This window comes from Callorhinus ursinus, unplaced genomic scaffold, assembly GCF_003265705.2.
Source record: "Callorhinus ursinus isolate GAN/ISIS: 27379988/994484 unplaced genomic scaffold, GSC_fseal_2.0 scaffold82, whole genome shotgun sequence".
Lineage (NCBI taxonomy): Eukaryota > Metazoa > Chordata > Mammalia > Carnivora > Otariidae > Callorhinus > Callorhinus ursinus.
This window is the reverse complement of record NW_027397144.1, coordinates 1,362,713-1,374,754: the sequence shown is the minus strand read 5'-3', so window position 1 is coordinate 1,374,754 and position 12,042 is coordinate 1,362,713. Positions and strand designations below refer to the sequence as shown.

The 12,042-nt window shown below is 53.8% G+C and overlaps 1 protein-coding gene across 8 annotated transcripts in view; it reads right to left on the bottom strand.

Moving 5' to 3' along the window:
* SMARCA4 (SWI/SNF related BAF chromatin remodeling complex subunit ATPase 4) overlaps positions 1-12,042 on the bottom strand; it is an 88,446-nt gene that overhangs the window by 18,040 nt on the left and 58,364 nt on the right. For 6 of the 8 annotated variants that reach the window (XM_025863361.2, XM_073887683.1, XM_073887684.1 and 3 more), the window contains 6 exons: positions 10,623-10,789; positions 7,837-8,000; positions 5,583-5,810; positions 5,233-5,331; positions 4,896-4,973; positions 4,037-4,255 (listed from right to left, as the gene is read on the bottom strand). In XM_025863361.2, the coding sequence (XP_025719146.1) occupies positions 4,037-4,255; positions 4,896-4,973; positions 5,233-5,331; positions 5,583-5,810; positions 7,837-8,000; positions 10,623-10,789 (955 nt within the window). The remainder of the gene's footprint in view (positions 1-4,036; positions 4,256-4,895; positions 4,974-5,232; positions 5,332-5,582; positions 5,811-7,836; positions 8,001-10,622; positions 10,790-12,042) is intronic. The other 2 variants (XM_025863364.2, XM_025863365.2) reach the window with 1 other exon arrangement.

Sequence of the window (12,042 nt, the reverse complement as noted above, 5' to 3'; positions counted from 1 at the left end):
CCGAGGTGGACAAGCAAAGGCCGCGGTGCAAACTCGCAGGCCCCGGCTGGGCGGGACACGCTGGGGGCCCCAGGCGGGTTCCGAGAGGCCACGACAGGCTGGCTCTGCCCCCCCAGGTGCTCCCTGCCCGTGCCTGGCCTTAACAAATCAACAGTTGCATTTTTTTACCAATTAAAGAGGTACATCCCCACCGAAGGGAGCCCGAAGACTTGGACCCTGGAATCCCTCCACCCGGTGACGACACTACTGATACTTCTGCTCTAGAGCCTCGGCATTTTTCTTAAAAATTGTGGCAAAATGTACATAACACAAAACTGACCACTTAACCATTTTTAAGAGTGCACTGCGGGGGCATTAGGTACGTTCACACTGTGTGCAGCCATCACCACCGGCAAAGCCAGGACTCTCCCGGCCCTCCCCACATACTCGTGCAGCACCGAGGACAGCGATGGCATCGTATCCACACGCCGTACCGGGACTCACATTTTTGCTTACTATGTCCTGGATGTACTTCCTGTCGCTTTTCTGCAACGTAATTTTTGATGTCGGTTTAGTATTTCATTGTACAACATACCCTCATTTAGACTTTCTTGGGCATTTCGGCTGTTTCCATTTGGGGGCGGGGTGCTAGTCTGACCAATGTCATGACGGTCAGCCATATTACCTGTACATAGACTCCTGCTAGTGAAACTGCTGAGCAGAAGGACCTGACTATGAACAAGATTAATTTCTGAACAACACCAACTGATTCGTTCTCAATGACAAGGGCTCGTTTGCACATTTTATCCCCACAAATAGATGAGAAGCCAGAGGAGCCTGCAATCAGAAAAGGGAGCTGGGGCAGGGCTCCAAGGGATGTTCTGGTTGTCCATCTCACATTTGTATCAGCTGTGACTGCGAGCACAGGGCCAGGCACTGAGGACACAGCATGGAAGAAACCCCTCACGGAAGGGAGACAGTAAGCAAACACCTCGCAAACATGGTGACAAGCGTGTTGACTGCCCGGAGGGAGGGTGAGTGGTGTTCTGATGGTAGAGCAGATGTGCCCTGGCCGGGGGTCAGGGGAGCATCTCAGAGGAGGTGGCACTTAGGCTGAGATCTGAAGGGTGGGGGTGGGTAAGGCATCCAGGCCAAAGGAACAGCATGAAGGGCGTGTGGCAGGCAGGAGGGACTGTAAGGCTGGCGTGGGGGAGGATGTGCACTGCGAGCCCAGGGAGTACAGGGTGTTGAACAGTTTCCCCTAAAGTTCATGTCCACCTGGAACTTCAGAATGTGATCTTATTTCAAAATAGGATCTTTACAGGTTTAATTAAAGAGCAAAAATGAAGTCATCCTGTGTCAGGGTGAGCCCCAACTCCAATGAGAATGTCCCCATGAGAGATAGGAAAGGACACAAAGACACACGGGGGACAAGCCACGTAAGACGGGAGCAGATAGGGGTGAAGTGGCCACAGGCCAAGGAATGCCAGGGCCACCACAAGCTGGAAGAGGCGAGGAATGACCCTCCCCTGGAACCTTAGGAGGAAAAAGGGCCTTGCTGAAACTTTGACTCCAGACTCCAAACCACCAGAACTCTGAGAATAAACTGCTATAGTTTTAAGTCACCCACTTTGGGGTCCTTGCTACAGCTACCCTAAAGAACACAACACTAGGGTTTCTGGTCCCGAGGCGAGGCCCAGGCACACAGGTCAGCCCAGCAGGGCAAGTGTCAGCACCATTCTCAAGAGTTTTGGTACATGTGGCACCAGAGTGGCTGTCAGAAAAGGGGGCCCAGTTACGTGGCCACCACCAAGAAAACAGAGTGTCTGTTTTGGGTAAACATATTTTTTTTTTATTAAAACAAACTCTTACTGAGTTATGACCTATAAAAAAGCATGTGCTCTGTGGGGCAAAAAAAGTCTTTTCAACATATGGGGCTGGGGAAAACTGGACATCCGCTTGTGAAAGAATGATGCTGGATTCTGACCTCACGTCCTAAACAAAAACTGCTCCAAAAGGATCATGGGCCCAAATGTAAAAGCTAAAACTCTTGAAAGAAAACACAGGGGTAAATTTGTGTGCTCCCACGTTTCTCAGTGGATTCTCTGACATGATACCACAGCACGAGCAAAAGGAAAAAAAACCAGATACGCTGGACTTCATCAAAATTAAAAACATTTGTGCTTCAAAGGACACCATCAAAAAAGTGAAACAATAAGCCACAGAATAGGAGAAAACATCTGCAAATCACTCATCCAATAAAGAGAGTTTTGAAGAAGATAACACAAATGACCGACAAGCACCTCAGGAGATGCCCAGCACCATTAGCCACCAAGAAAATGCAATTAAAAACCACAACAAGGTTACTACGGTGTACCCACTAGAATGACTAGAGTCAGGGGTGACAGGTGACAGACACAGGTGGGGTGATGGGAGACATCGGAACTGTCACACACTGCTGGTGGGAATGTAAGATGGTGTGGCTGCTGTGGGAAACAGTCTGGCAGTTCCTCAAGAGATTAAATAAAAAAATTACCATTTGATTCAGCAATTCTATTTCTAGACATTGGTGTGATAAAAATCACAATATATATCCTGCCAAAATCTTGTCCACCAATGTTCATGGCAGTATTATTCTCAGCAGCCCAGAGGTGGAAAACAGGCCAACTGTCTGCCACCGGACGAAGACATTACCAACAGTGTGGTCTCTCTGTACAACAGAGCATTACTCAGCCTTGAGAAGGAAGGGTACTTGCTACCACACAGATAAACCTTGCCTACTACTAAGTATTTTGCCTACTGCCAGAAGCCAGTCACCAAAGGGAGGACACAAGCCTCTATTTATATGAAATGTTTAGAACAAAATCTAGGCGGAATAAGGGGACAGGAAGAGAGCCGAACAGGACAGGGCTTCTTGCTGGGGTGACAAGAATGTTCTAATGCTCATTCGTGGTGATCACTGCACAATGCTGAATATGCTAAAAACTACTGAACTGTCCATGATTGAATCGTGTTATATGAATTACATTAAGAAAGAAAAAGAGCGAAACACGCACAAAACATTAGCACACAGGCAACTGTTTTTAAAAGGTATCCGTGTCTCAGAAATGCAGAGCCGCGGGAGCTCTTCCGGCCTGCGTTCGGGCCTACGTTCCAACGCCTGGAGCTAGGGGCCGATGGGTGAGGAGCAGGACAAGCACCTGCCCCACCCGAGGGTCACGTGGTTCCCTGGCACGTTTCAGCGGCTCCCTCGAGAGCACAGCTGAGCCAGTGAGCTCACTAGTCTGGGTGGTTCTGAGCTTCCAGGACAGGGCCAGGGCTGCCTGACCTCGTGGACTGAGGGGGCACTGGGGCTGCAGTCAATCAAGAGGAACCCCAGGGAGTGTGACCAGAGGCCTAGGCAGGCCACATTGTTCTGGGGTGTGCCAATAAGCCGGGCACAGCTGAACGCCACCACCTGCCTTCTGGGAAGGGTTGCTTCATGGACATTTTTATGAAACTTCAGGGCTGGATTCCCAGTCACCACCTCTGCATTCAGAGCCCTGAGCATGGAGAAGGGCCCGATGAGTCACGATAATCCCAGTGCACCCACCAGACGCCCATGGCCCTGACTTAGCCGCCTACACCTGTTGCTGCCAGGGACCTGGGTTGTTATCTACTGAAGACGGTGCTCATGTCACCTGGGTGCCTGGGTGAGGGGTCCAGCTCTGGGGTCGATGTGCCCCAAGTGAGGCTGTCTGACGCCTGTTGGCACTCCCACCCATGTGGGAGGGCAGGTCACCCTCTGACCCATCACTGTGTTTCCCACTGCCAGGCCCTCGGAAGAGCACACCCAGCTGAGAGCGACAGCATTTTACGTGAAGCTCCCGTAAACCTCCTGTGCTAGTGGTCAGGAGGACCGGAGCGAGCTGGCCCCGTATCAGAGGTGTTGCCGTGGTTAACGAAAACCAAGAAAGGCTGAAAGGAACCCGCTCGCATTTTGGATGAGCCCCACAGAGCAGCAGCTGAATCTCTGCTCTCCCGACCCTGCCCCTGGCCGGCCCTCTCCAGCATGTACCTTGAGCCACTGCTTCTCGGTCAGCGAGTCGCTGTAGTCCACCTCCTTGCGGTGGCGGGAGCCGCGGCCGAACATTTTCTCCTCTTCCTCCTCACAGGTCAGCCGTTCCACCTCAGCATCGTCCTTGATGATCCATGAGGGGAGCTCGTCCTCCTCCATCAGGCGCGGCTTCCGCTTGGGGTTTCGGGCCTCCTCGCGCCTGCGGTCCAGGTCCATGCGCTGGGGGGCGCAGGGCAGGGGACAGAGGGAGAGAGGCGTGAGCACAGGGAGAGCTGGGGGCACACAAGGCGCACGTGCCAGGGAGGCTTCAAGCCTCGGGCACCACTCCTGCCAGGCAGCTCAATGGTAGCTCTGAGGTTTCTGGCTCCGACAGCAGACCCTTGCCAGGGGCTCTGCCTCAAGGGCAGAGAATTCCAAAAAAGATGGCAAGGGCGCAGAAGAGCGGCCAAGGGCCCACACACTCTGACTCCACGGGGACCTGCGTTTTCTACCCAGAGCTAAGGGGCACCTGTGACTGACCATGGGCCTGGGACAGCGTTAACTCCCTCTGAAAGGGAGTCTCAAGGACGAAACACTCAGGAGGACAGGCATTCAGCAAGACTGAGGGTCACACACGGGAAGGGGGTGTGTGTGTGTGTCCCACTATTGCTGCAACACTCTTAGGGGACCATGGGAGAAAGATGGGTCAGCTGGGAGGCAGCGTGGGGCCCCCGTGAGAGAGGCCCCAGCTCCACGACCCGCCAGAGACACCCCAGTCCCCGAGAAGTTTTGTCCTATTTGACTAAGCTGCTTTGTTCTACCTGCTATCGATAGGGTGGGGCGCACGACGTCTTCAGAGCGCCCCACGAGGCGTACCTACCATGAACAGGTCAAACTCCTCCTCGTGCCGGGCAATCATCTGGTTCACCGTCTCGTCGTCGGGCACTTCGTCTTCTTCCTAGAAGGTTTCACACGTTTAGTTCGAGTGCGGGGAGGCCGGGCTGGGCGGCGGCCGGGCTCGGAGGCGAGCGGCGGCAGTCCATGGGCAATGAGCTGGCGGTCCCAGGCCGGCTGCGGTGGATGGGGACCCACACGGCAGCGAGAGGCACACACACGCACACGCACACGCACGCTCCGTGGGATCAGGGCCCTTGCTGGCCGTCTCAGCCGAGAAGCCGAGGATTGAATGGGCATGGAGACTGAACTACCCCTCTCACCTTTAGAGGTGGCTCCTCCAAGTCGGGGTTGACGCCCGCTGGCGGAGGGGCAGTGTGGGCGAAGCTGGCACTGCCGCTGCCCGTGCTGCAGTGTCTGCTCTGTGGATAAATAGAGGACTTCAGTCTCCAGGGCTGTCAATCCGGCGTCTTTCACCAGCAGTTTAGAAAAAAAAAACCACTTCAAAGAAAAAGCAAGTACTCATCCTCTTTCCTTTCAGCCCACACTCCCTTTACTCCAAAGGGATGCAAAAAAAATAAGAGTGCAAAAAAGGTAAAAAAACAAAAATGAAAGCCGCTCATGCGTCCACCACTCACGCCGGGGAGGGGGTTGGGGCTGGCGCTGCCCTCACCTCGTCCTGCTCCTCGTGCTCGAGGATGGCCTGCAGGAAGGCGCGCCTCTCGTGGCTGGAGGACTTCTGGTCAAACATGCCAGCCTGGATCACCTTCTGGTCAACATTGAGCTTGTACTTGGCGGCGGCCAGAATCTTCTCCTCCACGCTGTTGACTGTGCAGAGACGGAGCACCCGCACCTCGTTCTGCTGCCCGATGCGGTGGGCGCGGTCCTGGGCCTGCAGGTCCTAGAGGAAGAGAGGCAGGTCAGTCCCAATCCGGCTCCGCGGAGATCTAAGGGGCAGTCAACCTTGCAGTGACGGCGGCAAAGGCCTTCCCGTTCTTGTGCACCTGCCTCCTCCTGCCGGGCTCTTCGGCCTGCGCTGACCAGCAGCTTCTTGAGCTAGGAGCCCAGGAACGCAACCTGGAGCCTGGGCCAGGATGGGGATCGTCCCTTCCCGTCTTACTGGGATTCTACCGGTACTCCAGGGCACGGTGCGGTTTGGAGGGCGAGTCCTGGGCCATTACATTCCCAAGGAGCTCATGTCACAGCTGCACAGTCCCCTCACCTACCCCAGGAGGGCCCCGGCGCTTGGGATGGCCGTATTGCAGTTAAGGGCACCCATTCGCAGGACGGGGCCGAAGCCGGGCAGCAACTTGGCAATGCCTGGCTTGGGTGTTGGCCCTGCTCCTTCCATGCTGTGCAGCCCAGGCCGAGGCCCAACCTCTATGAGCCTCAGGACTCACTCTGTTGACACAGGCCCTTCTGGTAACTGTGAAGGGCGAGGAGCTAAATGGAACTGTATACTCAGCCCAGAGTGTGCCGTGGAACAAGCTCTGATCCAACGGTAGCCGTGGCTGCCAACACTATGTGTACCATCACCCCCAGCTGTGAATCAGGAGGGCTCCCACGAAACCCTGCATCGGGGCTTGGGAGAGGTACGGGCCTATACTCAAGATTCACACCCAGTGGGTTCGGCAGAGGCCACAGCTGGTGGGGGGCCAGGAGCGCCTTGTCTATGGCTGAGTTCCCTGGTCCGGCCAGCGTGCTTCCCGGCAGTGCTTCCGAGCACTGGGTCACGTGCCCCAGGGGAACCTCTGCCAAATGTCTGCCTGCCGATGGGGACAGCACACCACAACCGCATCTCAGGAAACTGGCTGGCCATGGAGATCTCGGTGAGAACTACGCCCCAGGCTGATGGTAGAAAGGGACGCTAGTAACCAACCTGAGCATCTGCCCATCAGATGGGCTACCGTCCACATGCTCGTGCCTCCAGGCTGAGCAGAAGGACATGCTCATACCGTTGGTGGGAGAAACCTGGGGCAGCCTGCTGGAGGCCACTTGGGCAGAGCCAACCGGAATGTACAGAGGACACGCCCATGGGCCAAACAATCCCACGCCTCAGGGTTGACTGGCGAGTCCTTGTACAAATACTCAGAGCTCCCTAAGGGGTCACGCTGAGAAACAAACCCCAGATGCCTGCCAAGAGAGGTTTGAGTCAAGTCTTGAGGCCACCATATGCCCAGACACCTGGCAGCTGAAGAAAAGGCTGTGTGGAGTCCCAGTGAGCCTGCCCCAAAAGGACAAACACACAAGCTGCCGGAGGGAAGAACACGTGCTAGAACACGCTGTGTTTCTATCAAAACCACAACACAGGTGTGTGCCTACAGCTACATGATGGCACGTGGTCAAAGAGTGGGATTGGTGGGAGGGGGAAAAATGGACTCTTCAGTTTATGTTATTTGAGTTATTGATATCTTCATTAAAAAAGACTATTACTTTTATAATGAAACATCAGGAAAAGTTAAATACTCACTTTAAAATCGCCGTATCTATCAAATACCACTTCTCTGTAACTACTGGCACGGAGCCCTGGATAGGGCATATAGATACAAAATAAGAGCAGCAGTGTAAAAATATGCCCCAAAAGTTTTAAAAGCACAAGTGTGCGAGAGGTCACAAAGAACGTGGCCTGGAAGGCTTGGATCACAAAAAAAAAGTGACAATCACTGATGGCTGGTAAGATCGGGGCATTTTCCACTTTACACATTTACATAAAACCAGGATTTTTTTTTTTTTAATAGAAACGGAGTATTTTTTTTCATAACAAAAGCAAAAACTGGTGTTTTAAGACATAAAGGAAAACTAATACGCTCGGGGCTTCTCTACAAAGGCCTCAGCAGCCGTGGGTGCCGCCAGGCACTCGGGATGGGAAAGGGTCTCCAGGGAGTCTCTAGTCCCCCTGCCCTGCCAGGGGGCCAGCCCAGCCTTACCTGGTGGGGGTTCCAGTCACTGTCGAAGATGATCACAGTGTCGGCCGACTGGAGGTTTAGCCCGAGCCCCCCAGCGCGGGTGCTGAGTAGGAAGATAAAGTACTCGGAGCCGGGCTCGTTGAAAGTTTTCAGCAGCATGCCCCGGTCCTCTGCTTTTGTCGTTCCTGCAGGGCACAGGGAAAAGGCTGTCAGCAGGGGGGACTATGCGGGGCACGGTGGGGGGCGATGGCGAGGAGACACAGAGGAACACCTGCTCTAGGGCAGAGACAGTGCCTGCACACATCCCACAGAGGCCTCCTGGGCCAACTCTATAGTCGCTCCACACACGTGCCTGAGCTGCGATGAGTGAGCAATTCAGGTTTACGGTGAACACGAGCGAATGCCACACCCCCCACCCCAGATGAAAAGGAGCCCCAACAGGCCACGTGTCACCTCGGAGTCAAACGGGCCTGATCTGAGCATGACACGGGGTGGGTGCCTGGGCATGGTGCCTGGAACGAGGGACTGGCCAGAGGACTGGTGCCTGCCTCAATCACACTGCAGTGGGTTTCTCCAGTCACAGAGAATCTTCTACAGGCAAGCACATGGGTGCCTTACAACAGGGACTCTTCCCTGCCAGCAGGAACGGCTTCCCTCTTCCTGGAGTCACAGGGACTCTCAAGTGACCATCCATGACACGTGAGCACCAGAGGGACACCTAAGCTCCTTGGGCTGCTGCCAGCTCAGAAGAGCAAAGTGCCTTTGGCAAAATCAGGAGTCATTTTTGGTGACGAAATGAAAATTACTAAGTTAAACTCTGCCTTCAGCTCAGGTCATGATCTCAGGGTCCTGGGATCAAGCCCCGCATCGGGCTCCCTGCTCAGTGGGGAGCCTGCTTCTCCCTCCCCTGCTTCCCCTCCTTATGCTCGCTCTCTCTCCCTGTCAAATAAATTAAAAAATCTAAAAAATAGAAAGAAATGAAAATTAAATGCTTCCAGCCATTTGCCCGATCATCATGATGAATAGCACGGAGACCCGATGCTCACAGAAGCCTGGGCTCCAAGGCATGCCCCCAGCTGCCCCTTTCGGAGGAAGGGCTGAGGCCTGGAGCAGGGAATGGGCAGGCCCATGCCAAAGGGCCCACTGCCCCGAGGTCTAGCCTGCACCCTCACTCTCACTGCTCTGACGGTGGAAGGTTCCATCTCACAACATGTTGCTGAGCCCCTACTTTCTGTCTGTCCTTTGCCGTTGGTCTGTGGCCATGTGGGTACTGTGCAGCTGTGGCTAAGTGCACCAAAAGTCCTCCCCTCACCACGGAGGACAAGGAAAGAAATGGGGCAAATGAACACCTCCTGGGGCAGGGGGGATATGCACTCTACCTACAGCTTCTCCTGAGGGTTGGCACGGTGACACAGACAAGGCCCAGTGCGCACAAGGCCTGGCCATCCCGTCGACAGGGGTGCAGTTTTCAGTCTCCAAGGAGTGGGAAGGAGGCCCCAGAAGGAGGCAGGGACACAGGGAGACACACGCTGTCATTTGCGCTTGTAAAGGTGGCCTTGGACTGAACTCTAAGACCAGGCTGACGGAAGGCAAGACGGGCACAGAGGGCAGGCTGTGGGTGAGGGCGGGGAGGCCAGAGGCCGACAGGCGATCAGCCCAGCAACCTGTGAAACCACAGTCCCACCAGATGCACAGCAAGACAAATGAGGGTGCAGACGTTTGGGGCATCCTGCCAGGTAAAGGCACCTGGCAATGAGCTTCAATAAAAGCTCTGAGAAGCTATGGGGAAGAAGCTACTGACTTAACTGTGTTCAAGCCAGCGGCTCTGAAGCCTGGTGAGTCCGTGCACTCTTGCAGTTGGAAAGAGAGTGGAGACTTCCTCTAGGGCTTCCCTGGCCAGTCGACGTGTGTCAGACGACATGTCCAGCATGCTGTCACCATCTCACTTAGCACCCTCCTCGCTGGGGCTCTCGTGTGGTGGAATAAAGGCAGACACACACAACTTCCCAGGAGAGTATGGGGGTCGCAGCTAAGCACTGTTCCCAGGAGAACCTGCTGTCATCCTGCATCACCAGCTCCACTCTCTCCCTGACCCACTACTCTTCAGTGCACACGGTTTGGGCATGGATGAGCCTGATTCCAGCTCCAGGCCTGACCAGTGACAGATCTACAATCACCTGGCAGTGGAGAAAAGTGTACATGCCTCATAGCAATCTAATGAGAGCCAGCCCCTGGACCTCTGGGGGAAACGATGGACTGCACCCTCTGTTGGGGACACTGAAAAAACACAAGGGGAGCCTGGACAGGATGCCTGAGAATGAAGCCAAGATGCAGGACAGTGGAACCAAGAGCTTGAGAAGAGCCCCCGCAACATCATCTAGACACCTGGATCCAGCTGTACCTGAAGCAAGACGAACCCCTGGGGCTCAGTATACTTTTACCTGATATCCACGGGATGTGGACTTCTGCCACTTCCCACCAAAAGAGGACTTTTGCATAGTACACCACAACCACTGGACCCAGAGTTGTAGTACAAAGACCTTAAGCCTCATGTTTAGGAGACCTGGGTGTCAGATCCAGGCTGGCCACTCTCCTAGGCCACAGGCTCTGATCCAGTCACAATACCTGCAGAGTCCTCCCTCCCACTCCTGCAAGTCTGTGTCCCTGCACGTGCTACGCTCACTCCTGATGCTAGATCTCATCTCCGGGCCCTGCCCTGCCTTGTGAAGGAGGGTATACCGGCCAGAAGCTTTGGCAGCTGTAGATTAACAAGTCCCTCCACAAACATCTCTCTAGGGCATACTCACCATCAAGCCTGAGGTATTTAAAACCGCGATACGCAAAATAATCTTCCATGATCGTCATGAGGGAGGTCATCTGACAGAACAGCAGCACTTTGTGGTTGGTGGCACGGAGTTTGGGAAGAATCCTATCAAGTAGCTCAAACTTCCCCGAGGCTCGGTACAGGTCCAGCCTGGTGAGCAGGGAGTGGAGGAAGAACATGATGTTAGCAACGGCACTTTGCAGACAGGCAGGAGAGGAAGCGTACCTCCCATCTCAAGGCTGACCTGGGCACCTAGGCAGGCTGCTCACCACGGGGGGTAAAGGGCACAGAAGTGGCTTCCTAGGCAGACCCTCTGACCTCATGAAGTTTCAGCAAAGCCATTTCAACCCAACTAAAATATGCTCAAGGCCATTCTTGGTAAAAGGTGAGCATGTGATTGTTATCCAACTTAGATACTTTTAGGAATGAAAAGAGATGCTATCAGCAATCATGCTGGGACAACAGGAAGTGAGATCGCCTCTCTAGTCCACGAGAGAAGCTCCAGGAGCAAAGGCTCACACTGGAGAGTGCCCACACCGTGCCTCACGTAGGGTTAAGGGCCACTGCAGCTTCTCTCATTCCCTCTAGCAACAACCCCTGGCTTACGGCTGTGCAGACTGAGGCTGGGGGGACAGTGTGATATGGCTGCTGATGTGCCAGGGCCAGGACTTGAACCCAGGTCTGTGAGCCCCCCATGATGCAATTTGGTATAAAAAAAATTTAGCAAAAGAACTTTTTAATCTTTTATTTGGTGCCTCTATTCTTCAAAACCATTTACTAGCTCAGAGAACTGCTGGTGGCCTCAGCTCTAGAGCAAGGCTGTTTGCAGTGATGAAACCTAGACAGGGTACCCACCTCCAACACCAGGGATTAACGAAACCTGGGTTGCATCATCTATGCTGGAGAGGTGCCTTGATGGCTCAGCTGATTAAGTGTCTGCCTTCGGCTCAGGTCATGATCCCAGGACCCTTATCCTTCTCCCCCTCCCCCTGCTCGTGCATGTTCACTCTCTCTCTCAAATAAATAAATAAAATCATTAAAAAAAAAAAAAACTTTAAAAATGTTGTTGGCTCCAGAAGGGATAATTAATGTAAAGTGGGAAGCAACAACATTCAGGAGAAAAACTCAGGAATAAACAGGTCTTCATCTTTGAGGGTCAGTCCCATGTCTGAAGTTCCTTTGCTTTCAGAGGAACGAGCCAGAATCTATTCTTCAGACAGCGATGAAAGATCAGAAGAAAAGGCTTAAAGATTCCTAAGAGCAAAGAAACTCATCAGTGATGAGGTAGAACCAAGTTTATTCAACTCTAAGGGGTTTGTTCTGAACCCAGGAGCCAACTCCTGGACTGAAGAGTAGCTCCCAGCCCAGGAGCACAGATGTCTGTAGGCTTCACTGGAAGTCAG